At 40.5% G+C, this 25,388-nt stretch overlaps 1 protein-coding gene across 1 annotated transcript in view; it reads left to right on the top strand.

Moving 5' to 3' along the window:
* CNTNAP2 (contactin associated protein like 2) overlaps window positions 1–25,388 on the top strand; it is a 2,081,195-nt gene that overhangs the window by 1,247,283 nt on the left and 808,524 nt on the right. The window contains exon 12 of the mRNA XM_030203705.1: window positions 18,477–18,677. Coding sequence (XP_030059565.1) covers window positions 18,477–18,677 — 201 coding nt within the window. The remainder of the gene's footprint in view (window positions 1–18,476; window positions 18,678–25,388) is intronic.

The raw sequence follows: 25,388 nt of genomic DNA, 5'->3' as shown, positions 1-25,388 counted from the left end.
TTTTAGAAGAAAACTCTTGCAACTTTAACCCATGCTGAGCCACTTGATCCTTGATGTAAGTATATTCCTGTAAAATATTGTCAATTTTTGATGAAATAGACTTCTCCAAAGCCACTAGTGGACCTGTAAGAGAATCCAAAGTTGTTGGCATTATAAACAAAGGAACTACTTGCCTTTCATCTGAGCCCCCGCCTCCACTCCCACCACCCAGCCTTCCACAAGCAGTCACAGATAAACCCAAGTTCAAAGGAACGGGGCTCAGTTGCATCTGAGGACTTCCAATTCCCTCTGCTTGCACTCTCACCTCTAACCCCTGTGCCATCACTCCAGCACTTTCTCCAGCAACAACCTCAGGGCAGAATCCATTAACAATCCTGGATAGTTGCATCATTGCAGATATGCCTCGGGATTCTGACTGTGGGAACACTTCTCACAAGTCTAGGCCCTGAGAAGGCTCTATCTCCTGTGGGATAGTGGCTCCTTCACCTTGCCCTTGCTCTGGCTTACTGAGAACCAAGAAAAGCTTAACAACGGTGGCTGACTTGGCACCAGGGATGCGGAGAACCTAGTGGGTAAGTTTTGACTCCCTCCTTCCATTTGTCCTTATCAAATGGAATCCGAGGTTTGGGCTACTCTGGAGCTCAACAGCATGTGGCCATTTTGGTGCATCTCCAAGCATCTCCTCACATGTGGAAATATTTTTGACTTTGGTCCCAATGCAACCAGTGTAAATCAACAAATAAAGAACACCAGTTATGGTTGCTATGGGTTTAAAGCAGGGTTTCTCAACCCAGTCTACAGGACATACCCAGAATGTCTGGTTTTCAAGATATCCATATTAAATATACATGAGATAAATTTTCAAGCACTGTTTCCATTTTATGCAAATTTATCACATGCATATTTATTGTGGATATCCTGAAAACCTGACTGAATTGAGAACCCCTGGTTTAAAGTCGAGTTCACATGTCACCAGTTATGTAATGTACTACAGTGCACTGGCTGCCTATAGAAGAGTGTTTGCAGTTTAAGGTTTTAGCTTAGGGCTTCTAAGGCCTTGCATCATTTTAGTCCAGGTTGTCCTTGTGAAAGCCTGTTCCATCGCAACTCTAATCAGTTAGGAGGAGAGTAAAATATTTCATTTAAAAAATAAAGCTATGTAACTGTGTATCAGAATTGCCAGTCTGAATTAATTCAATTGCAGTGTCTTAGGGGACTGTTAATTCTTAGGCGAGCCTTTATCACTGTTCTGCTTATTCACTCCCAGAATGATTAGCAGTTTAAGCCCAATACTGTAAGCATTCAACGTCACCCAGAAGCAGTCTCGGTTTTTAACAAATCTTCTTTAAAGTAGTAACTTGAACAAGCAGAAAATAACTTACAGTTTGTTGCCTGACAGGCAGTATAGCTTCTGCTTCCACTCAGTGGCTTAGCTGGGGAGGGGCCATCAGGGGAGCAGCTGCTCCCCCAAATGGACTTCTGACAGTGCTGGCACCTATTTTTTAAGTGATCCGTCACATTTAAAAGACACGCCATTGGAAGTCCGCTCTTTGCTCCCCCGACACCTTCAACCTGGCCGTGCTTCTGCTTCCACTCCGAACCAGTGTGCCCTGAATTCAGGGAATTGGGAGAGCTAAGAGATAATGCTTGACAGCAATAGCAGGTGGTGGGTGATAGATGTAGAGGTAGTCCAGGTAAATTGTAGAGGGTAAACAGTAAAGGGTAAAAAGACTTGATGGAATTACAGTGATTAGGTCAGAGATCTGCTGCCACCATGCTCTTAGGAGAGAGAAGAGGAGATGAAGGGCGGGCACTAGAAACCCAGCATTCTAGAAGGCAATCGATCAATAGGAAGCCTCCCATAGACCACAGGGAGCAGTACAAGTGCTCTGTAGGAGCCCATCACTACCTCTCCACCCTCATCTCCCCCTATGTTCCCGCCCGCAACCTCCGCTCACAGGACAAAGCCCTTCTCTCAGTACCCTTCTCCACCACTGCCAACTCCAGGCTCCGCTCATTCTGCCTTGCCTCACCCTATGCCTGGAATAATCTTCCTTTACCCATACGCCATGCCCCCTCCCTACCCATCTTCAAATCTCTGCTTAAAACTCACCTCTTCAATGCTGCCTTCGGCGCCTAACCACTCGAGAAATATAAAATACCCCAATCTATCCACCCTATCAGATTAACTGTTCACTCGTCCTCTAGATTGTTCACTTGTCTTTAGATTGTTCTCTTGTCTTTTAGATTGTAAGCTCTTTGAGCAGGGACTGTCCTTCTATGTTTGAATTGTACAGCGCTGCGTAACCCTAGTAGCGCTTTAGAAATGTTTGTTGTTGTTGTTGTTGTCAGTGGCAGCCCTACCATTAGGCCACCTGAGGAGGAGACCTTAGGTGGCAATCTTCCAAGAGCATATTCCCCCAACCCGGCCATAGTCTGGGATCTCCCCCTTTCCTTCTTCAATCCCCTTCCCCAATTGTCAGTACTAATTGGCCCTAATTAGGATTTACATACATATTCTATTCTATAACAATCTGCATGTAAAACCAAAAAGCGCATAACAATTTGTGGGCATTACTAGGGGTGGTCCTAAATTTTATGTGTGTACATGTAGAATCATGCCTAACTGTAGGTGCCTACAACTAGGTTTGCTCATAGCAGGTTAATTGCAGGTGCCGATACTTAATGTGCAAAGAACGATTCTATAAAGAATGCATACCTCTTATAGAATTACACTAAGTATCATTTCTATAGTGCTACTAGACATATGCAGTGCTGTACAGTCCCTGCTCAACAGAGCTTACAAACTAATCAGGACAGACAAACAGGACAAATAAGGGATAAGGGAATTACTTAAGGTGGGAATGATACAACAGACATGGGTACTGAACAAGTGAATAGAGGTTCGGAGTTAAAAGCAGCTTCAAAAAGGTGGGCTTTTAGCCTACATTTGAAGAGGGCCAGAGAAGGAGCTTGACGAACTGACTCAAGAAGTCTATTCCAGGTGTATGGTGCAGCAAGATAAAAGGAACAGAGTCTAGAGTTGGCAGTGGAGCAGGGTACAGATAAGAGAGATTTACCCAGTAAACGGAGTTCCCGGGGAGGAGTGTAGGGAGAGTTAAGAGTGGAGAGGTACTGAGGAGATACAGAGTGAATGCACTTGTAAGTCAGTAAGAGGAATTTGAACTGTATGCAGAAATGGATAGGGAGCCAATGAAATGACTAGAGGAGAGGGCTAATATGAGCAAAGTGACACTGGTGGAATATAAGTCATGCGGCAGAATTTTTAACAGATTGAAGATGGATTAGTGGGAGCCCTGTGAGAAGCAAGTTGCAGTAATCTAAGCAAGAGGTGATAACAATGTGGATAAGGGTTTTGGTAGTATGTTCAGAAAGGAAGGGATGAATATTGGTGATATTATAGAGAAAGAAATGACAGGTTTTAGCAGTCTGTTGGATATATGCAGAGAAAGAGAGAGAGAGAGAAGTCAAAGGTGACCCCGAGTTTACGAGTTGATCAGACAGGAAGGATGAGAGTGTTATCCACAGAAATAGAGAATGGGGGAAGAGGAGAGGTGGGTTTAAGGGAAAAAGATAAGAAGCTCAGTCTTGGTCATGTTTAGTTTCAGATAGTGGTGAGACATCCAGGCAGCAATGTCAGACAGGTAGGCTGATACTTGGTCCTGGATTTCTGCTGAAATTACTGGTTTGGAGAGGTGAATCTGGGAGTCATCAGCATAAAGGTGATACTGAAAACCATGGGATGAGATCAGAGAACCGAGGGAAGAAGTATAGATGGAGAAAAGAAGAGGCCCCAAGACTGATCCCTGAAGTACACCCACAGTGCCGAAAAAACCACCATTATGCCATATTATACCTTGACCCAGAGAAGACATTTGAGAAAATTGAATGGTCTTACTTATTTTCAGTTCTTTGCAATTTTGGCATAGGAGAAATTTGTGTAGCTGGATTGAAACACTCTATATGAATCCTTTAGCCACAGTGATAGTAAATTGACTCTTCTCTGCCCCTTTCAGTTTGGAATGAGGTACTCAACAAGGCTGTCTGCTATCTGTGCTCCTGTTTGTATTAGCCATTGAATCCTTTGGTGTTACAATCCAAGCAAAACATTGAGGATACCAATAAGGGGTCAAAATCATGGTATTTCATTATATGCAAATGATATGCTGATATTTACTAAAGACCCGTCACAAATTATGAGCCTTATGGATTTTGGGTGAGTTTCTGGCTATACACTCAGTTTCTAGAAGTCTGCCCTCTTGCAGATAGGTTTTATAACATATGGCAGGGATAAATGGCAATTTAGGGTTTCCAGTGGTTAATCAATTTAAATATTTGGGCATAGTAATTCGTAATGACCTGCCACTCCTGGTTTCTTTGATTTATAAGAGGATGTTGCAAAGGCAATCCCAGGTAAACTGAATTACAGAAGTTGAGGAGTAGCAAAACTGTGGCCTGTAGAAAAGCCCTGAAATCAGTTTACAGGAATGGATAGACATGGCAGTCTCATAGCTGAGGCTTATTTATGTAATTAAAATGCTGGTCCTCCCTCAAGTCTTATTTCTGATTTTGTAACCACCGATATTGTTTTCTCTGTAGTTCTTTAAGAAGATGAGATAAATATTTAGGTCATATATCTGACAAGGCAAGAACCCAAGGATCTTTTTTTACAGCTTTTATATTACACAAAGATAAGGGATAGAAGGACTTCCAAATTGAGGGCTGTTTAAGGATGACTCACCAGAGCCGTAGCGAGGGGGGCTGACACCCGGAGCGGATCGCCGCTGCGCACCCCCCCCCTCCGGGTGCAGCACGGCGCACCCTCCTCCCGCTGGAGCGCTCCCCCCCCCCCGGAGCGCATACCTGCGGCGAGGGACCGGCGGGAGGGCCGATCCGCCCCGACTGCACGTTGCTGGGGTGTGTCGGCTCCACGCTGGTTCACTGCTCTCTCTGTCCCGGAACAGGAAGTAACCTGTTCCGGGGCAGAGTGGGCAGTGCACCAGCGCGGAGCCAACACCCCCCAGCGGCGTGCACCCGGGGCGGACCCCCCCCCCCCCCGCTCCCCCCTTCCTACGCCACTATGACTCACTTTTGGATGACCAAAGGCTTTCCTGTAGCATGGCCGCTACTAGAGATATATTGACTTTTACCACTACCACGTGTCTTTATTTTTATTTAGTGAGAAGAAATTTGTACGGATTAAAGCCAAAACATATCCTTTCTTTGCTCCTTTCAGGACCATTTGGTCTCAGCATTACAAATTGGTGCAAACATCATGCTGACCCCATACACCTCTGTTTCAACTCTGTGTTTATTAGACATATAGGAAGAGAGTCACAGAGATTTAATGCTATGAGGCTAAAAGAGCTCTGCTTTTCTGCAGTTTTCCAAAAACAGGTTTCACTAATGTGACTCATGAAAATCTGAGAGGCAAATCTTCAACCATTTTCCACTATTTGCAAAATCACTACTTTGCATTCTTGCTCAGACCATAAGAGGATTTATTTTTAATTCTTCCAACAGCCTTTAAGATGAGAGAAGAAATTATTTGCTAAGTCAGGGCATAAAAAATTCACTATACATTTGTATAAAGCAATAACATATGCCCTTCAAACTGACTGGCACCCATATGTAGTAAGATGAGAAAAGACCCTGAGGGTATAAAATGAGATCTTTTGGGAGAGCATCTGGACTATACTTTTAAATGTTCTACATCCATGAGTTTGGTGAACACCCAGATTAAAATACTTATGCAGGCATAAATTACCTCTCATTTGATTAATAAGTGGGGTAATCTTTTGGTGTCAGTATGTTGGAGGTAACATGGCCTGTCAACTGATTTTAATCATATGTACTGGACTTGTCCAAGGGTTACCCACTTTTGGCTCAAGATGCAGCCTGTGATATCTCCTGTCATAGGGAAGGATTTTCTGCTTAGTATACCAGTTTTTTGTTGTTGTTTTTTTTTTAAATTAGGAGCAGGGTAAGACTTCATGCTTTCCAAGCCCACTCAAAATTTGGCTCTATCAGGCTTATTTTCAAAAGAGAAGAGCACCCATTTTCTGACACAAATCGGGAGATGGGCATCCTTCCCTCAGGGTCGCCCAAATCGGCATAAATGAAAGCCAATTTTAGGTACCCTCAACTGCTTCCCATCGCAATGACGACCAAAGTTCATGGGGGCATGTCGGCAGTGTAGCGAAGGCAGGACTGGGGGGTGCTTAACACATGGGTGTCCTCGGCCGATAATGGAAAAAAGAAGGGTGTCCCTGACGAGCACTTGGCCAACTTTACTTGGTCCATTTTTTCTTGCGACCAAGCATCAAAAAGATGACCACCGGAGGGAATCGGGGATGACCTCCCCTTACTCCCCCAGTGGTCACCAACCCCCTCCCACCCTAAAAAATACTTACTTTTTTTTTTACCAGCCTCAAATGTCATACCCAGCTCCCTGTGCACTCTAAAACTATCCCAAACACTCTTTCATATCACAATTTCACAAGGTATTCCCACAATGTGCTAATTCATAATCAACTTATATCAAATGGGGATCTTCAGAATTTCAAGTACTTCCACCATCCGGGGACTAAGCCTCAGTAGTTTTTATGGTGTTGCTTACATCGTCATCAATCAACCCGTGATTTTTTATTTTTCTACAAAAACATTTTTGTTTCTTTTCACATTTTCATTATAACTTCTCAAAACTGTGTCCAATATGCTTCTGAACTCCATACTTCATTATAATTTATCCACTAAGACTTAGCTTTTCAATGTGTTGCAGCAGCACTTTTTCTCCCAGTTCCAACCTCCGCCGACTTGGCCAGGTTTCGAAAAATCTTCTTCAGGGAAGAGGCATGCTGAAGAGAAAAGTACAATATCATATAAAACAGTTGTCCATCAGAGCATATTATATCTAAACCGAAAAAAGTTATTTTGGGTCCTACCATTACTGTGTATGTTCCTACATACAAAGAGAAAAAATGGCTGCAGCGTCTTCCACAACCGCTCTGTTTTAAATAGGTCACAGCTGATTGTAAAACTCACACCCTGATTGGACTGCACTATCCTTGCAACTACCAATCAGATCAATGACCACTTCTAAATTCAATCCTTGAGGTTGCAGCGTATGTAGCTGAAAAATCCATCTTTGTTCTTTATAATTTAACAAAAATCCAGCATTACCACCCTCCCACCCCAACTGAATGTGATCCAAAATACGCCATTGAATATCATCTACACAATGGTTCATGTCCAACCAATGTTGAACTATAGGAGCTGATAGTACCTAAGTTGATTATGAATTAGCACATTGTGGGAATACCTTGTGAAATTGTGATATGAAAGAGTGTTTGGGACAGTTTGAGAGTGCACATTTTGGTTTGAATCCCCAAACTAGAAAATTATAGGTCTATTTAAATAGATACCCAGCTCCCTGACAGCAGTATGCAGGTCCCTGGAGCAGTTTTAGTGGGTGCAGTGCACTTCAGGCAGGTGGACCCAGGCCCAACCCCCCTACCTGTTACACTTGTGGTGGTATATGTGAGCCCTTAAAAACCCACCAGAAACCCACTGTACCCACATGTAGGTGCCCCCTTCAACCCTTAGGGCTACGGTAGTGGTGTACAGTTGTGATGAGTGGGTTTTAGGGGATTTGGGGGGCTCAGCACACAAGGTAAGGGAGCTATGCACCTGGGAGCAATTTGTGAAGTCCACTGCAGTGCCCCCCTAGGGTGACCAGTTGGTGTCCTGGCATGTGAGGGGGACCAATGCACTACGAATGCTGGCTCCTCCCATGACTAAATGGCTTGGATTTGGTCGTTTCTGAGATGGGTGTCCTCGGTTTCCATTTTTGCCGAAAACTAGGGACAACTATCTCTAAGGACAAGCTAAGGATGACCATCTCTAAGGTCGACCTAAATGTTGAGATTTGGGCATCCTCGACCGTATTATCAAAACGAAAGATGGACGCCCATCTTGTTTCAATAATATGAGTTTCCTAGCCCCTTCACGGAGCCGTCTGAGGACGGCCCCAGGAAAACTTGGGCGCCCCATTCGATAAAGCCGCTCCACATCTTCTATAAGAAACCTGGGGCACTGTAGCTAAGTTCTGGAGGAGGAACATACCTCCTACTTATTTAGAGTGATTTCAGAAAGTCTGCGGTGTTTTTAATGTATAAAAGCTGACTTGTGAAATATATAATAAGGTATCAAACTTCTAGAAGATCCAGACCCCATTCCTCCAATAGATTTCTTGAAAGTTATTGTCATGTCTGAGGGAATCTCTTTCTCTTTTCTTTCCATTCTTGTTTTCTTCTTTAGTCTGGAAAGGATGCTATGATGAGTGGTTTTGTCCAATGTCTGGAATGTTTACTTTCTGTCTTTGATTAGGATGAGGGCGGGGAGTGAGGGAGAATGTTGATAATGTTCAGTTGTTCTTTGTATGTTCATTCTAAAGAGGTTTTACTGAGGACCATACACTGTTCAAGTTTAATTATTGATGATGACCTTTTGATTGTAAATATTGTTAATAATTATGTGACTGAAATTCTGTTGGATCCTTTTTACACTCTATAAAATAATTCAGACAAAAAAAAAAAACAAGTGCATAGACTAAAGCAAGAACCAGGCTGCATACCAGAGATAATTGCTCTACCCACCTGCTATTAATCCACCCACAGAATCTCCTACCAGCCACATATCCAACCTAGGGTCAAGGGTCTTACTATGCAAACGCCAGACTAAACAATAATGCCTTCAGCCTCTTTCTGAATGTTGTATAGTAGGTCAACAATCATAATTTATTCTATTCACTCGGACCTGCAACTGAAAAATCACACTCATCTCATCCAAATAAAGTTGTTTAATAGATGGAATGTGCAACAACTTAGTGAATTCTGATCTCAAAGTATTCTATAAGTACATGCATAAATTTTAGAATACCCACAAAACGCCCATTCCCCCCATAACCACACCCCTTTAGAACTACGCACATTAGAATTTAGGCGCAGTTTATTATAGAACGCGCTTAGGAAGTTGTGTGTGTCATTTATTGAATAGCACTCAGCGCACACACGTAGCACTTACACAAGGGTACACTTACCTGCATAATAAGCATGCAAATGGTGCTTAAATTTAGATGGCAAGCTATGGAATGAGTGAGAAAAATCTCATTGTTTAAAACAGACAAGAAATATACATAGAAATCAATCATTCTACCTACAAAAGAGCAAGCCCTATTAGGTGACCCACAAGAAACCCATCCGATCATGATTTCACAAAAATGAAGAAGAAGATTCACGTATCCCAAAAAATTATAAATTCTCCTTTACGTGGGTTTTTTTTTTTCCTATTAAGGCTTGTGGTACCTTTTTGCTCAGTGGGTCACATTTAATTTTAGAACTGTATATTCATCCATGCTCCTAAATGGACATAGCTGCTGAATACCAGGCATAAAGATAAGCAGATTCCTCCGGATTCTATAAATAGTGAATAAAGTGTGCACAAATCAGTGGACGTAGCCAATTTTTGTGTACAACTTAATTGCTCAATAAGCTAATGAATATCGATAATTAATCACTAACAAACAATTATCAGCAATAATTAGAATTTACGCATGCAAATTTCTAAGCAAATTCTGTAAAGTGGTGTGTGTAAATTCTAATATGCACATCAGGAAAGGGGGCATTGCCATAGGTGGACATAGGCAGGTCATTCGCATTGCTAAAAATTATGCGCATTGTTATACAATATGCCTGATCTGCGCCTAAATTAGGCATGGGCATTTATACCAGGTTTTAATTGGTACAAATGGTCATGCTTAAATTTTAGTCATGGGGACAAGCACTCCGCATGTTCTATAAGCCATGCCTAACTTTAGGGATGTTTATACAATAGCGCTAAGTGTGGCTTTTTTGTCACCAATTTTTTAGATGCCATTTGTAGAATCTAGATCATTATGTGGCAGCTCTTCCTCTAAATCTAGACTTCTTTATTTTGATATTAAAAAACTTAAAACTAGCAAACAGTAAAAATGAAAAAAAAAAAATATATATATACAGGTATATATATATATATATATATATATATATATATATATATATATATATATATATATATATATATATCTCACACATTTTTGGAAAGTAGCTAGCTTGATTCTGATGTACAATAAAGTTGGAAAAGAAAAGATAAGCACATTTGCTAAATAAAGTTTCTCTGTCGATTGTTCAGAGTATAATAAATTCGGTTTGTCCACTCCTTCCCAGTTGATGCTTTTCCTGATTTGCAGTATTAAAATTCCAATCTCATCAGTTTGCCTGCACTATTCCTTGATTGCACCCAAATTACAGAAGGAAACATTTCTTGTAAAGGTTTGTTTTTTGATGTCCTCAGCTTGATTGGCTGAGCATGCAAGCAATTTTTACTGACCCTCATTTGGCTGTTCCAGTGATTCTCTGATTACTAACAGCCTTATAATTTTATCCATGATACCCCTTCACCATCCCCCTTGTCAGTACAGTCAACTGCTCTTTTGTAGGGGAGCAGTTTAAATTTCAGAATAAAATGTAGGTAGGAATATTAGACTCATTGGGGTAACTACAACATATTTCTCAAACTACAACTAAAAAAGTTACTGTTTTTCATTGGGAAGTTTCTAGAAGGTTAAAAAATCTAAACGGAAGGTTCAATTTTAAGTTTAGATATTCACAAGCACTTATGCAATCAGCATTGGGTATTCACTTGTTACAGAAACCTTGGGGAAATTTGTGAATTTCAAATTAAAACTTCAAAGAAACAAAATTCAAAGCACAAAAAAATAAATATTCCATCCCTTCAAACATTAGATACAAATGTTTTGGGTAGGAGAACATAACTACTGACGTTACCAAAAAGAAAAAAAGAGAGGGCAAAGAAAACAGCAAAAGTGAGATTGCTACCTTATTACATTATCCATCACTCACAACAAACCACTTGGGGAAGCAGGTATGCCAGACTCTTTCTTCAAATTGAAGAAGAAACATAATTGTTACCCTGTAATTGTTTAGGGGCCCTTTTACTAGGCTTTGTTAGGCACTAACACACATCTAATGCATCTTAAAATGGTGTACTGTGGGACTTGCTAACTGTACGCAATTTAAGTTTTGTAATTGGGGCAATTGAGGATTAAGTGACTTGCCTAGGGTCAAAAGGAGCCACAGTAGGTATCGAACCTGGTTCCCATGGTTCTCAGCCCACTGTGCTAACCATTAAGCCCAATGGTTTTCAAAGACTTCAGAGCTGGGGTCTGATAGTAAATTACCTGTTGCAACTGAAGCCTCAGCCACTCTCACAGTGCCTTGAACTATTGTTGAAATATTGTGCCCATGGTCCTGCTGCTGTGATACTCCAACCTCTAGCCCAACTGCACTAGCAGATCAATCTAGGGCTACTGAAGCTGTGGCAGCATTCCGTCTCACTGATGTACAACCCACAGCGTCTATAATGCCAACCACCAGCACTGGTTCCACATCCCGAGAACCCTGTCAGGAGTGGGGAGAGGCATGATTGTGTGGGCTGAGTGAAACCTCAATTCCAGGCAGGTCCAGCTCTCCACTGCCAGGAGCCACAGCACATGATACACTTGTGTCAACACCGGGAAGTTGCTGAGCAATGCTGTCAATCCACAGTTGTGAACTTACTAGAACCAAGCTCACCTTACGCTTTGGAGCCATCAAAAAACACTCTCTAAGTTAACAAAACAGAGCTCTCAACCTCTTATTACCATCTCAGCTCCTCTCCAAGTGCTTTGTTTTTCAAATTTTCCCTGGTGAATAGATATTTTTTCCCATATAATCAATGCATAGATAAAATAAGAACACAGGAATAGCCATACTGGGTCAGACCAATGATCCATGTAGCCCACTATCCTGCTTATTTTCGAAGAAGTCCAGCCATCTTCCGATACAAATCGGGAGATGGCCGGCCTTCTCCTAACGCCGGCCAAATTGGTATAATCGAAAGTCGATTTTGGCTGGCTTCAACTGCTTTCTGTCGCAGGGCCGGCCAAAGTTCAAGGGGGCGTGTAGGCAGTGTACCGAAGGCAGGACAGGGGCATGGTTAACAGATGCCTGGCCTCGGCCGATAATGGAAAAAAGAAGGCCTGCCCTGACGAGCATTTGGCCGACTTTACTTGGTCCTTTTTTGTTCACGACCAAGCCTCAAAAATATGCCCTAAATGACCAGATGACCACCGGAGGGAAGCAGGGATCACCCCCCCCCCTTACTCATTCAGTAGTCACCAACCTCCTCCCACCCAAAAAGAAAATTAAAAACCTTTTTTGCCAGCCTCTATGCCAGCCTCAAATGTCATACCCAGCTCCATAACAGCACTATGCAGGTCCCTGGAGCAGTTTTTAGTGGGTACTGCAGTGCACTTCAGGCATGCAGACCCAGGGCCATCCCCCCTACCTGTTACACTTGTGGTGGTAAATGGGAACCCTCCAAAACCCACCCGAAACCCACTGTGCCCATATCTAGGTGCCCCTTCACCCGTAAGGGCTATGGTAGTGGTGTAAGTTGTGGGGAGTGGGTTTTGGGGGGGCTCAGCACACAAGGTAAGGGAGCTATGTACCTGGGATCAATTTGTGAAGTCCACTGCAGTGCTCCCTAGGGTACCCGGTTGGTGTCCTGGCATGTGAGGGGGACCAGTGCACTACAAATGCTGGCTCCTCCCACGACCAAATGCCTTGGATTTGGCCGGGTTTGAGATGGCTACCATTAGCTTCCATTATTGGTGAAAACCAATGGCGGCCATCTCTAACGCAGGCGATATCTAAGGGCAGGCCAAATGTTGATAATACGGCCCAACCGTATTTCGATAATACAGTCGAAGCCAGTGTTAGAGATGGCCGCCCTTATAGATGGCCGGCCCCGTTTGATTATGCCCCTCTATCCTGTTTCCAACAGTGGCCAATCCAGGTCACAAGTACCTGGCAGAAGCCCAAATAGTAGCAACATTCCATGCTACCAATTCTAGGGTAATCAGTGGCTTCCCCATGTCTACCTCAATAGTAGCCTATGAACCTTTCCTGCAGGAAATTGTCCAAACCTTTTTTAAGAAAACAAGAAGGCAATCAGTCCACAATATCCACTGTGGAGCAAAAGACAAAGAGCAGACCTTGCTGAAGAAAATGCAGTCTTTATTAATGCTCCCAGGATACACTCTCAAATGCCCAAGATGGCCATTTTTGCCTAATTCTGCTATATCTTTTTGAGATATGGCGACCAGAACTGCACACAATACTAAGATGAGGTCGCACCATGGAGTGATACAGAGGCATTATAGTTTCTTAGTCTTATTTACCATCCCTTCATTAATAATTCCTAGATTTCTGTTTGCCTTTTTTGGCCACTGCTGCACACTGGGCAGTATTGTTTATGACACCTAGATATTTTTCATGGGTGCCAACTCCCATGGTGGGCCCTAGCATCAGGTAGTTAAGAATCAGATTATTCTTCCCAATATGCATCACTTTTTATTTGTACACATTAAATTTCATCTGCTATCTTCCAATTTCTTAAGGTCTTCCTGCAATTTTACACAGTCTGCATATGTTTTAACAACTTTGAATAATTTTGTGTTATCTGCAAATTTAATCACCTCACTTGTCATTCTGATTTCCAGATCATTTATAAATATGTTAATAGCACTGGTCCTAGTGCAGATCCCTTTGGCACTCCACTATTTACTCTCCTCTATTGAGAAAAATGACCATAAGCCTACCCTCTGTTTCTGTACAAAAACCAGTTCCTAATCCACAACAGAACATTGCCTCCTATCCCATGACTCTTTAATTTTCTTAGGAATCTCTCATAAGAAACTTTGTCAAAAAGCTTTCTGAAAATCTAGATACACTACATCAACCGGCTCACCCTTTATGAACATATTTATTCATCTTCAAAGAAATTAAGCAAATTGGTGAGGCAAGACTTCCCTTGGCTGAATTCATGTGGACTCTGTCCCATTAAACCACATGTATCAATGTGTTCCATAATTTTATTCTTTATAATAGTTTTCACTATTTTGCTGGCACTGACATCAGGCTTACCAGTCTATAATTTCCCGGATCACTCCTGGAACCCTTTTTAAAAATCAGCCACCGTCTAATCTTGGCCTTCTTCCAATCTTCAGAATAGCCATATTGGATCAGACCAATGGTCCATCTAGCCCAGTATCCTGTTTCCAACAGTGGCCAATCCAGGTCACAAGTAACCCAAATAGTAGCAACATTCCATGGAGTGATACAGAGGCTTTATAGTGTTCTCAGACTTATTTACCATCCCTTTCCTAATAATTCCTAGAATCCTGTTTGCATTTTTGGCCACCGCCACACACTGGGCAGAAGGTGACAGGGAGATGCTAGACTGACAGGTGGGATGCAGCATAAGAGAGAGGGAAGATGCTCGGCATGGTGAAAATATGTGGGAGCGTCATTGGGGAGGAGGGTTGGTTAGGATATAAGTGAGAGGAAGATGTTGATTACAAGTGATAGAAATGTGGTAATGGGTAGTGAATGAAAAAAAAAAGGAAATATAGTCAAATAAATAGGAGAGCTAGGAAAGATGGGTGGGCAGGAAGTGAGAAGATGAAAAATTGATAGATAAAAAGTTAAAAAGAGATTGAGGGAGGGTAAAATTTGAGTGGATAAACAAGAAAGAAAGAAAGAAAGAGAAAGAAAGAAAGAAAGAAAGAAAGAAAGAAAGAAAGAAAGAAAGAAAGAAAGAAAGAAAGAAAGAAAGAAAGAAAGAAAGAAAGAAAGAAAGAAAGGGTAAGATCAATATACCAGAGACAGATGTAGGAAGAAAATAGAAGAAGATAAGAGGAGAGAAGAGATGGAAAGATACTGGAAAGAAGAGTTGGGAGACAGACAGAGAAAAGCAGAAGAGAGAGACAGAGACCAATATGACTGTAAGAATAAAATGCTTTGTTTTGAATTTGTTTACTGGAATATGTTAGTATTGGGAAATGAGCAACATGAATATCTTTGTCTTTTGTTCAGTACAAGAGGAAATGTATTTCTATTTTTATTTATACAGTGCTGTGGTACATGTTAAGTTTGGTTTGAGGTTTCCAGTTCTGCTAGCATGTAGGCTCTGTGTAGAGATCCGTAGTAGTTCCACTTGTTCTGTTTTACCTTTAGTAGGCATATTGGTGTTCTAGACCATAGTGTAATATTACTGCTGCCTTTTCATAGGGCGGGCTTTTATAGTTTAGGTTATAGTTTATTAGAACTTGTCATACCGCCTGAGCTAACTAGTGCATCTAGGCAGTGTACAGACTACTATAAAAATTCTAAAGTTGGAAAGGAATTACAAAAATAACAGGAAAGGCTAGTTCACACATCCCAGAAACACTCATACTTAGAAGGTGATCACAAGCTAGATACAGGGGGAGGCAGAGGAATCATAGGAATTAGTGCTATTATAGTATGGCAGGTTTGCTACATGTTTGTTGAATTGGGATTTCTTCAAGTTTTGTATTATTTCACAATGTGGCTGATAGAGATTTGTTTCGCTGTTAACCAGATGTCATGAGAATCAGAATATTGTGTTGTATGATGAGTTCCATGGAGAAATCTTCAAATTCTTCTCTGCAACTGTTCTTGGGAGGAGGGAGAAGTTTTTGTGGATATAGAATATGTTTACATTTAACTCATAATGCTATGCTGTGTCATTTATGCAGTGTGTCACATACGCAGTCATCATCAGTCAGGTGTCTCCTGATGGGAACAAGGTCGAGAACTACTGTATCTATGCATTTTTTATTATAAAATCAGAAATGAACATATGTTTTTTCTGAATTACCCAATACACACCCACAACATGTCAGTTTAGCACTGCATATTACAGATCTACAAATGTAAATGGCAGCGTTCTAAAACCTCTATTTAGGGTAGCTCTATGTATAAAAGCCATTCCTGCCTTCAAGAGTGAAAGCTGCATAAGTGGCAGGTCTAATGTTTTTTGTTTACATTTTAGATGATGTATTTGATCATGTAAATTAAATGGATAGGCAAGCTGAAGATCTGCAAGTAGATATTAGGGTAACTTTTCTAGGGACCCTTGTACTAAAATGCATTAAAATCTAGACAACACATTTTAATGTGGGAGTTTCCCATGTAGTCAGTTCAAATTTAATACATCAGTATTTAAGGCTTTTAAAAAATGGGGGTTGGCAGGTCCTGTGCTAATTTTTCCATTAGCGCGTCAGACTTGCAAAAACCTTTATACGGATGTACTAAGTGTTCCCGTATTAAATTTGCGATATCTAGTAGCTCACAGTAATGAAACACTGTAGCTGGATACTGTTTCCACATTAATTCCCTATCCCCTCCCAAAAATACTTTATTAAAAATGCGCAATTAACACACACAAACTGGAAAATTACTGCAAAATGCTTTAACACATTTTTCAGTAAGCTTTTTTTCACATGCTGAATGCAAATTAGGCTTAACGCCTTTTGGTAAATATCTGTAGCAATATGTGTTATATTCTGTGCATTATTATGTTTTATTCACTTTATTGTTTGTTTGTAAGCCACATTGAACTTGAGTCTATTTCAGGCTAATATAGGGTATAAATGTCATGAATAGATAAATGAATAAATCTTTATTATAGTGGCTGTCATCCTGAATACGGCCTCATATTTTTTTAACCTTTCTCCATAATTTATCACCCATAAAGATGCTAGGGGATTAGATTTCCTTGATTTGGGAGGAGCCAGACCTGGGGAGCAGCAGATTTGGGGAGCCACTGGAAGACCATCTATAGAGGGAAATTCAGGAGGGCAGTACATGCATAATATAATCTTCTGATGGTCCTTTGGTATAAAAAGATATATTGTGTTTTTTCCTTTATTTATAATTTTCAAAATAATACATTCATATAATATAAATGTAGGCAAATAAGAAATAAACAAGAAAGAAAAATTACATTTTCCTTTACATATTCAAGGAATAATAGAAAAAGTTTTAGTACTTAGTCCACAAGTAATGATCAGGATACAAAGCAATGATTTGGGGTATCTAGAGAAAATAAACTCTTAAACAAATTAGAATAAGAGGGTAGAACCCAGATCTCCACCAGCGGTTTCAGCTCCCCTCTGGTGCATTCAGAACTACCACCCCACCGCTTTCTTTAGCAATATCAGTAGGTCAACTCAAAAAAGGAGAAAAGAATTTTTGGGGCTGCGGCCTCGAATCCTCTCATTAGGTGGCACTTTCAAACTTAAATTTGCATGCAGATGTCTTATCTCCTTAAATATGATTCACCACATATTTTTTGACCCAGATAAATTGAGGCAATTAATTATTGCTAAAAAAGATATATTGTGTTAATAATTATAAAGGATACTCTTTTTTTCTGGAGCTATGTATTTTCCAGTCCCTCTACTTTAGAATATTTTGAGACCACAGTTTTTGCTTGCAATTAATGATATAATCTGGGCAGCCCCTTTATGTTGTGTCCTGGGAGGTTCAGGCTGTAGTATGGCGCTGCTTGAGAAGTGACCCACAAGCAGAGTTATTCCTTTACTATCTGTTGACATGGTGTTAAGTGAACCCACTTTACCTACACATTTCATGCTACCTACCACGCACTGGCTGCAGGGTGCAGTCCCTGCCCAATCTCCACCCATACCCTTCCCAATTCTTACTCCATTTTGCACAAAGCAGTTAGAGCCAGATTCTATTTATGACACCTAAAAAATCAGTGCTAAAAAAAACCCCACCTAGATGTTCTCTATAAATTATGCCTAAAGTTATTTAGATGTGGTTTATAGAATATTCCTAAATTTAGGTGTAGTTTATAGAACATGCCCAGTGCCCACTTCCTGCAACTATATTTAGTCACGGCCATTTATGCCGACTAAAACCTGGTGTAAATGCTGACGCTTAAGTTATGCGTGGAACGGGCATATTCTATAACACTGTGAACACAAGGAACGCCCATGACCTGCCTGTCCCATGGTTATGCTCATCACTTTATAGAATACATTTAGAAAGTTGTGCACGTAAATTCTAATTAAAGTCAATTAATGGCAATGATTGCTTGTTATGTGGCAATTATCAGTGCTGGTTGGCTCATTAAGCCAATTAATTTGCTTACACAAAACAGAATACGACCAAATTTGTGTGCACAACTTTGGTCACACTGTATAGAATTTCAGGGTTAGTGCCAGAAGTTTACTGCACAGACTTCTTTAATGTGCACTAGGCACTAGTGTGAGCTTACGTTTATAGTTAGCCAAACTAAAACCAGCACTAACTGCTTACCACACATTAATAAATATGCCCTTTGTGTATTATCTCTAATAACACTTGATTTCTGCTTGTCTCTCATTTCTCTCTACTCTCTATTCTTTCTGATCTTCTCTGTTATCTTCTTTTATTGTATTTCATTTTCCGTTTTTCTTGTAGAGGATAAAGTATGGACGACGCTGTACCACGACTTGCAACAGCAGACTTCGGTGATGGGTTCAAGGCTGGAAAAGCGCTCTGTGCTACAGCTCAACTACAGTGCCTCGATGGATCAGATTTCTGCCATCACCAGCAGCGCTGAGTACTGCGAACAGTACATCTCCTATTCTTGCAAGATGTCAAGGCTGCTGCACACGCCAGGTAAGCTGAGTCTGGCATGTCAGATCTAATTATCATTTCTCCTTGAGTTAAAAGCTGAAGCATGTACCTAAGTAACTCACTTTACGTGGTCTGCTAATTTGAAGTGGTCAAGTAGTATTTGCTGATGTCCAACTCATATTTAAAAAGTTTAAAGACAAAAATATATATTTTTAAAATATCTGTCTAGGTCAGAAGAAGTTCACGATCTTTTACTTTGAAATGTATTTATTACCTCTCTGTAGGCTACCCTGTCAGCCCCAGCAACTCATTTCCTGTTTGGGCAACACTGACAGACTTTTTTATGCTGAATTTTCTTTAAAAGCTGAGCTCTGATGTTTTCTTCTGAGAAAATATATATTTTTTAAAAACTATTCCTTCGTTCCTTTGGGTTCATATACCTCATGTCATGGCATCACAAGCACTGTATGATATTTGCATTGCGTCTAGTGAGTAACAGCAAGCACTGAACTGGTCATTTTCTACAATATATCAATTAAGGGCAATTTATAACTCTCAGATCAATGTATTACAGTGGAAAGCTGACTCAATAGGCACGATAAAAGCCTGACCATGCGAGTTAGTGGTTGAGTCCACAACTTGGAGCCTGTCAGTTTCTAGTGTGCATTCATTTGTAAATGTAGGAATGTGAACCCAGAACAAATGTAAAAAAAAATGTTAAAAATCATCCAAAAGTAGAAATAATCCCTTTGTACAATTCATTGGTGATACCAGATATGATCATTTTTAGATTCTGCATACTGGCATTCCTCCATATCTCTAACCTTTGTTGTTCCTTATGTGTCCCCCCACCAGACTGCTCCGTTCTATTAATGACCGCCATCTTCATGTTCCACCGGTTTACACAGCTAGACTAGACTCTTCCAGACAGTCTGACTTTTATTGTACTGCCACACTTTTGTGGAATTCCCTTCCATCCTCCTTAAGTCTCAAGCTTTCAGTTGCTAAATTTAAGATTGCATTAAAGACCCATTTATTTACGTTGGCCTTTGGAGACAGGGCTAGAGGTGTTTGGTTGCCAGATATCCATCAACACCATTATTTCCTGATTGATATTGTTTGATCTTTTCTTTGGGTATGTCTATCTTTTGATGCGATTGTTCTTTTTTTAATGTATATTTTCTTACCTGCTTAATTTTTTGGAAAATTGGAAAATCATGAGGCATATTTTCAAAGCAGTTTGGGAGGCTAAGTTCCATAGGTTTCTATGGAACTTTGGGAGGCTAAGTGCTTTGAAAATATGCCTCCATTTCTCTTTCTTACTAGTTTGTACACCACCTTGTTATGTCTCAGGAAAGGCGATATAACATATCCAATAAAACATAACCATAAAGGTATTCCTGTGGGTAAAGTAGTACTCACAGTCTATAGTTATTGTATCTTAAAGAATGGTGTTCACTCCAAAATCTGAAAGCCTTTGTGTGTGGTGTCCCTCAGGGTTTGCCACTTTTGCCCTTACTATTTAATTTGTTTATGTCTGATCTTGGTACCATCTCTATTCCTGCTGATACATTCCTTTGATCATATAGTGATGACATCTTTGTTCTAGCTCCTGTACGTTTCAATCAAATGTCTACTTTTCAGATTATTGAACAGTGTATATCCAGGATCAAGACATGGGTTCACGATCATTTTCTCAAGCTGAATGCAGATAAAATAAATATTTCATGGTTCAGCAATTCTTTGATATTTATAATATGGTTACCTTATCTGATGGTGGGACCTTGAGGGTCGCTCAGCATGCTCATGTGTTAGGAGTTTTTTTTTTTTATTCAACTTTCTTTTGAGATTCAAATCAACAAGGTGGTTAAAAAAATATTCTTCAAATTAATATAACTTAGATCAATTTGTTCTAATTTTTATGAAAAAGTGTTTGCCTTAGTTGTGCAGGCTATGATTTTTTCTTGATTACTATAACTCTGTATATATTGGCCTGCAACAAAAACAGTTGTCTAAACTACAATTACTCCAAAACACATCTGTGAGGTTGAGTTTTCACTGTACTAGATAACTGTAGTGTATCTACCTTGTGAAATCTTGTCACTGGCTTCCTATATGTGCTAGAGTGTTATTTAAAATGTTGTGTTTTGTGTATAAAGTAATATACAGCCTCACCCACTCTTCCTTTATTTGATCAATTGAATTATTCAACATCTTCTATAGATAAAGTATGTCGCTCTAGAGACCGGTACATGCTGTCTTTTTCCTTCTCCTAGTAGGCTGAAATATAGTAAGCATTGGAAGTCATCTTTTTCTATTGGCTCTATTTCTGCTTGGGATGATTTGCCTTTAGAACTCAGGTTGGACTAACAACTAGAAGACTGAAAAGAAATCATAGAAACTAATATTTCATGCCGCATTAAATTAAGCTATAGAATCTGTTGCCAAAGCTATTACATGGTCAACGTTAACAAACATAGCACAAGTTCAAAAGATGTTTAGGCAAGTCCCTGGAAGAAAAATCTATAGAAAATTATTAGCCGGATAGACTTGGAAATGCCATCACTTATCCCTTGAAATAAACCATGAGAGGATTTGTTGAGTACTTATTGTCTGGACTAGTCACTGAATGCTGGGAATAATGGGCCTTGGTGTGACTCATCGTAGCTTGTCTTGGGGTTTTTTCTTATATGGCCTATTGGTATGAACTGTACTGCTGTGTCACTTCCAGATGGTCAAACAAGTGTAGCATCATTGCATTTACTATCATGGATAGTGGATCTTTCAGGGAAAAATTTTACTAATTCTCAAGAAATGCTTAATCTCTCAACAGTTTAGAATGAATATGCAAATTTAGAGGGTTTTAAGTCAGCCCTCATAATATTCACTTGCAGGCAGACTATTTTTTACATTGCCACAGTTAACGATAACAGCAATGACATGATTAATATTGTTTGTTTTCTTTAGATTGCTTGTATAAAAAGAATCCTAGGATTACAGATTGGCTGGGTTGGAACACATTTGTACAAAGAACACCATCATTTTCATGGCCAAAAATACCATATTGTCAAGGTTATTCTCTCCAGCTTTTGACATGTCCTATGATTAGATTTTTAATGCAAAGACATTCGTCAACATCTTAGTGATGCCATGTAACAGAGGAGACAAAATTGCAATTGAGAAAACAGCTGTTCTAGTTTATGAGAAAGAAAAAGCTTCATTTCTTTGGCTGTGCTCAAAGAAATATACCTTTAGGCCTAGTGTATTAAAAGAAGAACATTGAAATGAATGATCTGTAGCTACAATAATGCACAGAATTTTCACTTCAACTATAGAAATAGCATTCATATTACACAAAGCAGTTTATTTTAATTGATGATTATAGTAGCACATCTTCATTTATCATTTCTATTTCTTTCCTCATGCAAAATATTATATCCTAGAGTTTCCAGGACACAAATAGTTTTGTTTTCAAAGTCATTATACACAGTCCTGATTGCTTTGAATATTGGCAAAATACAGCGCAGAGAGTCTGAATTTAGAATGTGCCCAGCTGTTGAAATGAGTGTGTATGTTAGTATGTGGTCTAGTGACCTCATTGGGGCAGGAGTTCATGCTAGCTCCACAGTCAAAATGGCAGCTGTAAATTCCTATGGCAAACTGCCATGGGAGGTCACAGCAGCCATTTTGAGCTAGCATAGGCAGGAGTGATCCAAGTTGCATCGGACTTTTTAGCTGAAACCAAAAAATGGCCAAATTTGAATTTCAGGCTGGTTTCAGTGCTAAAGCCACAACCAAAATCAAAATTTGGTCAACCTCTATTGAAGAGCCAGGACTTTCCAGAATCCCTCTTAGCATATGTACTTGAGTTCAAGGCCTGCTTTCCAGCATCATATACTAGTGAGCAGGCCATTGTAGGATGGAACATATTGTTGGTACCTTAAAAGGGATGACAGTGTGAGTGCAATTTTATAACAGGGTGTCTAGATTGGGCTGAAAGAAGCCACATTTGTACCTATTGTCTTTATAAAGTACTAATGTAAATCCTGCAGAGATCATGGCTACATTGCAAGTATGGACAATGGGCCAGATGCTATATATGGCGTCTAAAAAAATCTGTGCGGTAAATGTTTCCACCTAAACGTATTCTATAAGCCACGCCTAGATTTAGGTGCAGTATATAGAATATTATTAGCTGACATTCCCGCGCCTAAAACTATGCAAGTCCATTTACACCAACGAAAATGTGGCGTAAATCCCTACATGTAAATTTACATGCAGTGGGCCATATTCTATAGTTACGCGCAAAAATTTTGGAATGTCCATTTCCCAGCCCATAGCCACGCTCCTTTTGAACTGCATGCATTAGTATTTAAGTGCAGTATGTTACAGAATACACTTATGAATAAATTCTAATTATTGCCAATTAGTGTTCATTATTGCTTTTTAAGTGCTGTTATCAATGCTCATTAGCTTGTTAAGTCAATTAAGTTACATGTGTAGTTATAGAATGCGCTTAGATTTCAGCACGGATCTCTAGGCACGCTATATAGAATCCGGTGGAATATGCCTAGGTATAAATGTCTGCATTTAGATTATTGAACTTCAGTCATAAATTAAGGTATTTTATAATTTATTCCCATACTTTGAATTTCCACCCACTTTCTGCCCAGACCATACCCCCAGCAACACCTACAGTAAAAGTTCACACGTTTATGCCATTACTTATACTTCTATGCATGGCACAATTTTATAAGAGTCCAAATCTCAAAACTTATTATATGTTTGCACAACTACAGATATAAATATACATCAATATAACTATGCCATGTCTGTAGTTTCTTCCAATTCAATCTTTTGTAAAGGACCATCAGAGGTGGACTTCCTTAAGAGACGAATATTTCAATTGTATAGGAAGTAGGTGACACACCTAGTTCGTCACTGATACTTTTTGTAACTTCTTTTACACAAAGGTTTTTTTTTGCTTTTTACATTTTTCAATCCATACTTATCTTTTCTGTTTTAATCAGGGATCTGTATACTCTTGTCTTTTCATATGTTGGGGGTTGATGTCTTCACATATGAGTCGGGGGTTGATGTGCCGATATATGTTTCGCCCATTCTGTTTCAAGGCAAACCCTTAAATCTTTTAATGTGGACTTGACGCATAGGTGAAACACATGTCGGCACATCAACCCCCGACTCATATATGAAGACAAGAGTATAAATATCCCTGATTAAAACAGAAAAGATAAGTATGGATTGAAAAATGTAAAAAGCAAAAAAAACTTTGTTTAAAAGAAGTTACAAAAAGTAATAAGATTTAAAAAGGTTTTCAAAAAAATTCATTATAGACCGATTACGAACTAGGTGGGTCATCTACTTCCTATACAATTGAGAGATTTGTCTCTTAAGGAAGTCCATTTCTGATGGTTCTTTACAAATTAAATATTTAAAGATTGAATTGGAAGAAACTACAAACGTGGCACAGTTATATTGATACACAATTTTGTAAGAGTCATTTTACATATCTATATTGCCACATACAGGCAAAAGTTTTACCCTGCTCTCTCCCAAATTCTGTATAATCACTAGTAAAAAAAGGCCCATTTCTGACACAAATGAAACGGGCGCTAGCAAGGTTTTCCTCAGAGTGTGTATGTGTGAGTGAGTGTATGCAGTGGCGTTCCTAGGGGGGCTGACACCCGGGGCGAATCGCCCATGTGCCCCGCCCTCCCGGGTGCAGCGACCCCCCCCCCCGGATGCAGCGCGACCCCCCCCCCCCCCCCCGGCGAAAGGACACCCCCATGAAAGAACCCCCCGGGTGCACGCCGCTGGGGGGGTGCTGCGCATGCCTGTCCTTCGTTCGTTCCATGCTCCCTCTGCCCTGGAACAGGAAGTAACCGGTTCCGAGGCAGAGGGAGCATGGAACGAATGAAGGACAAGCGCGCGCGGCACCCCCCCTCCAGCGGCGTGCACCCAGGGCAGACCGCACCCACCGTCCCCCCTAGGAACGCCACTGAGTGTATGTGAGAGTGACTGTGTGTGAGAGAGAGAGTGAATGTGCGAGTGTGTGTGTGTGAGAGATAGTGAATCTGGGTGCGAGTGTGTCTGTGAGAGAGTGTGTGTGTGTGAGAATGAGAGTGTGTGCAAGTGCGTATGTGAGACACAGTGTGAGAGAGAGAGAGTGTGTTTCACACAGATACAGTGTGTGCGAGAGAGAGAGTGTGTGTGAGACACAGACTCTCTGTGAGACTGAGTGTATGAGACCAAAAGAGTGTGTGAGTGACTGTGTCACACATAGAGAGTGAATGTGATACAGTGTGAGACATAGAGTGTGTGAGAGACAGTGTGTGAGAGTGAGAGAGAGAAAGACATTGACTGTGAGAGAGAGAGAGTGTGTGTGAGAGAGAGAGTGTGTGTGTGACAGAGATACCTCTCCCCCTCTCTGGTGTCAGGGCCCCCCTCCCTCCCTCTCTCTGGTGCCAGCCCCCCCCCCCCCCCCCTCTCTCTCTCTCTGGTGTCTGAACGTTACTGTGCAGGACGCTGAGCTCTGGCTGTGCTTCAAGGAACTTTCCAATCCTATTTAATAGAATGCACCTCCAACATTCTGAAGCCGAGAAACCTTGTGTGGTTGGTCACTTCTGCTTGTGACGAACCCGGAAGTACATGATGTCAATTCAGGAGATGGATACAGAGAGCAGGCCATGCAGTCAGCTTCAGAATGTTGGAGGTGTGTTTTATTATATAGGA

The sequence above is a fragment of the Microcaecilia unicolor genome, chromosome 1, assembly GCF_901765095.1.
Source record: "Microcaecilia unicolor chromosome 1, aMicUni1.1, whole genome shotgun sequence".
NCBI lineage: Eukaryota > Metazoa > Chordata > Amphibia > Gymnophiona > Siphonopidae > Microcaecilia > Microcaecilia unicolor.
Note: the sequence above shows the minus strand (reverse complement) of the source record. Positions and strands in the feature narration are given on the sequence as shown.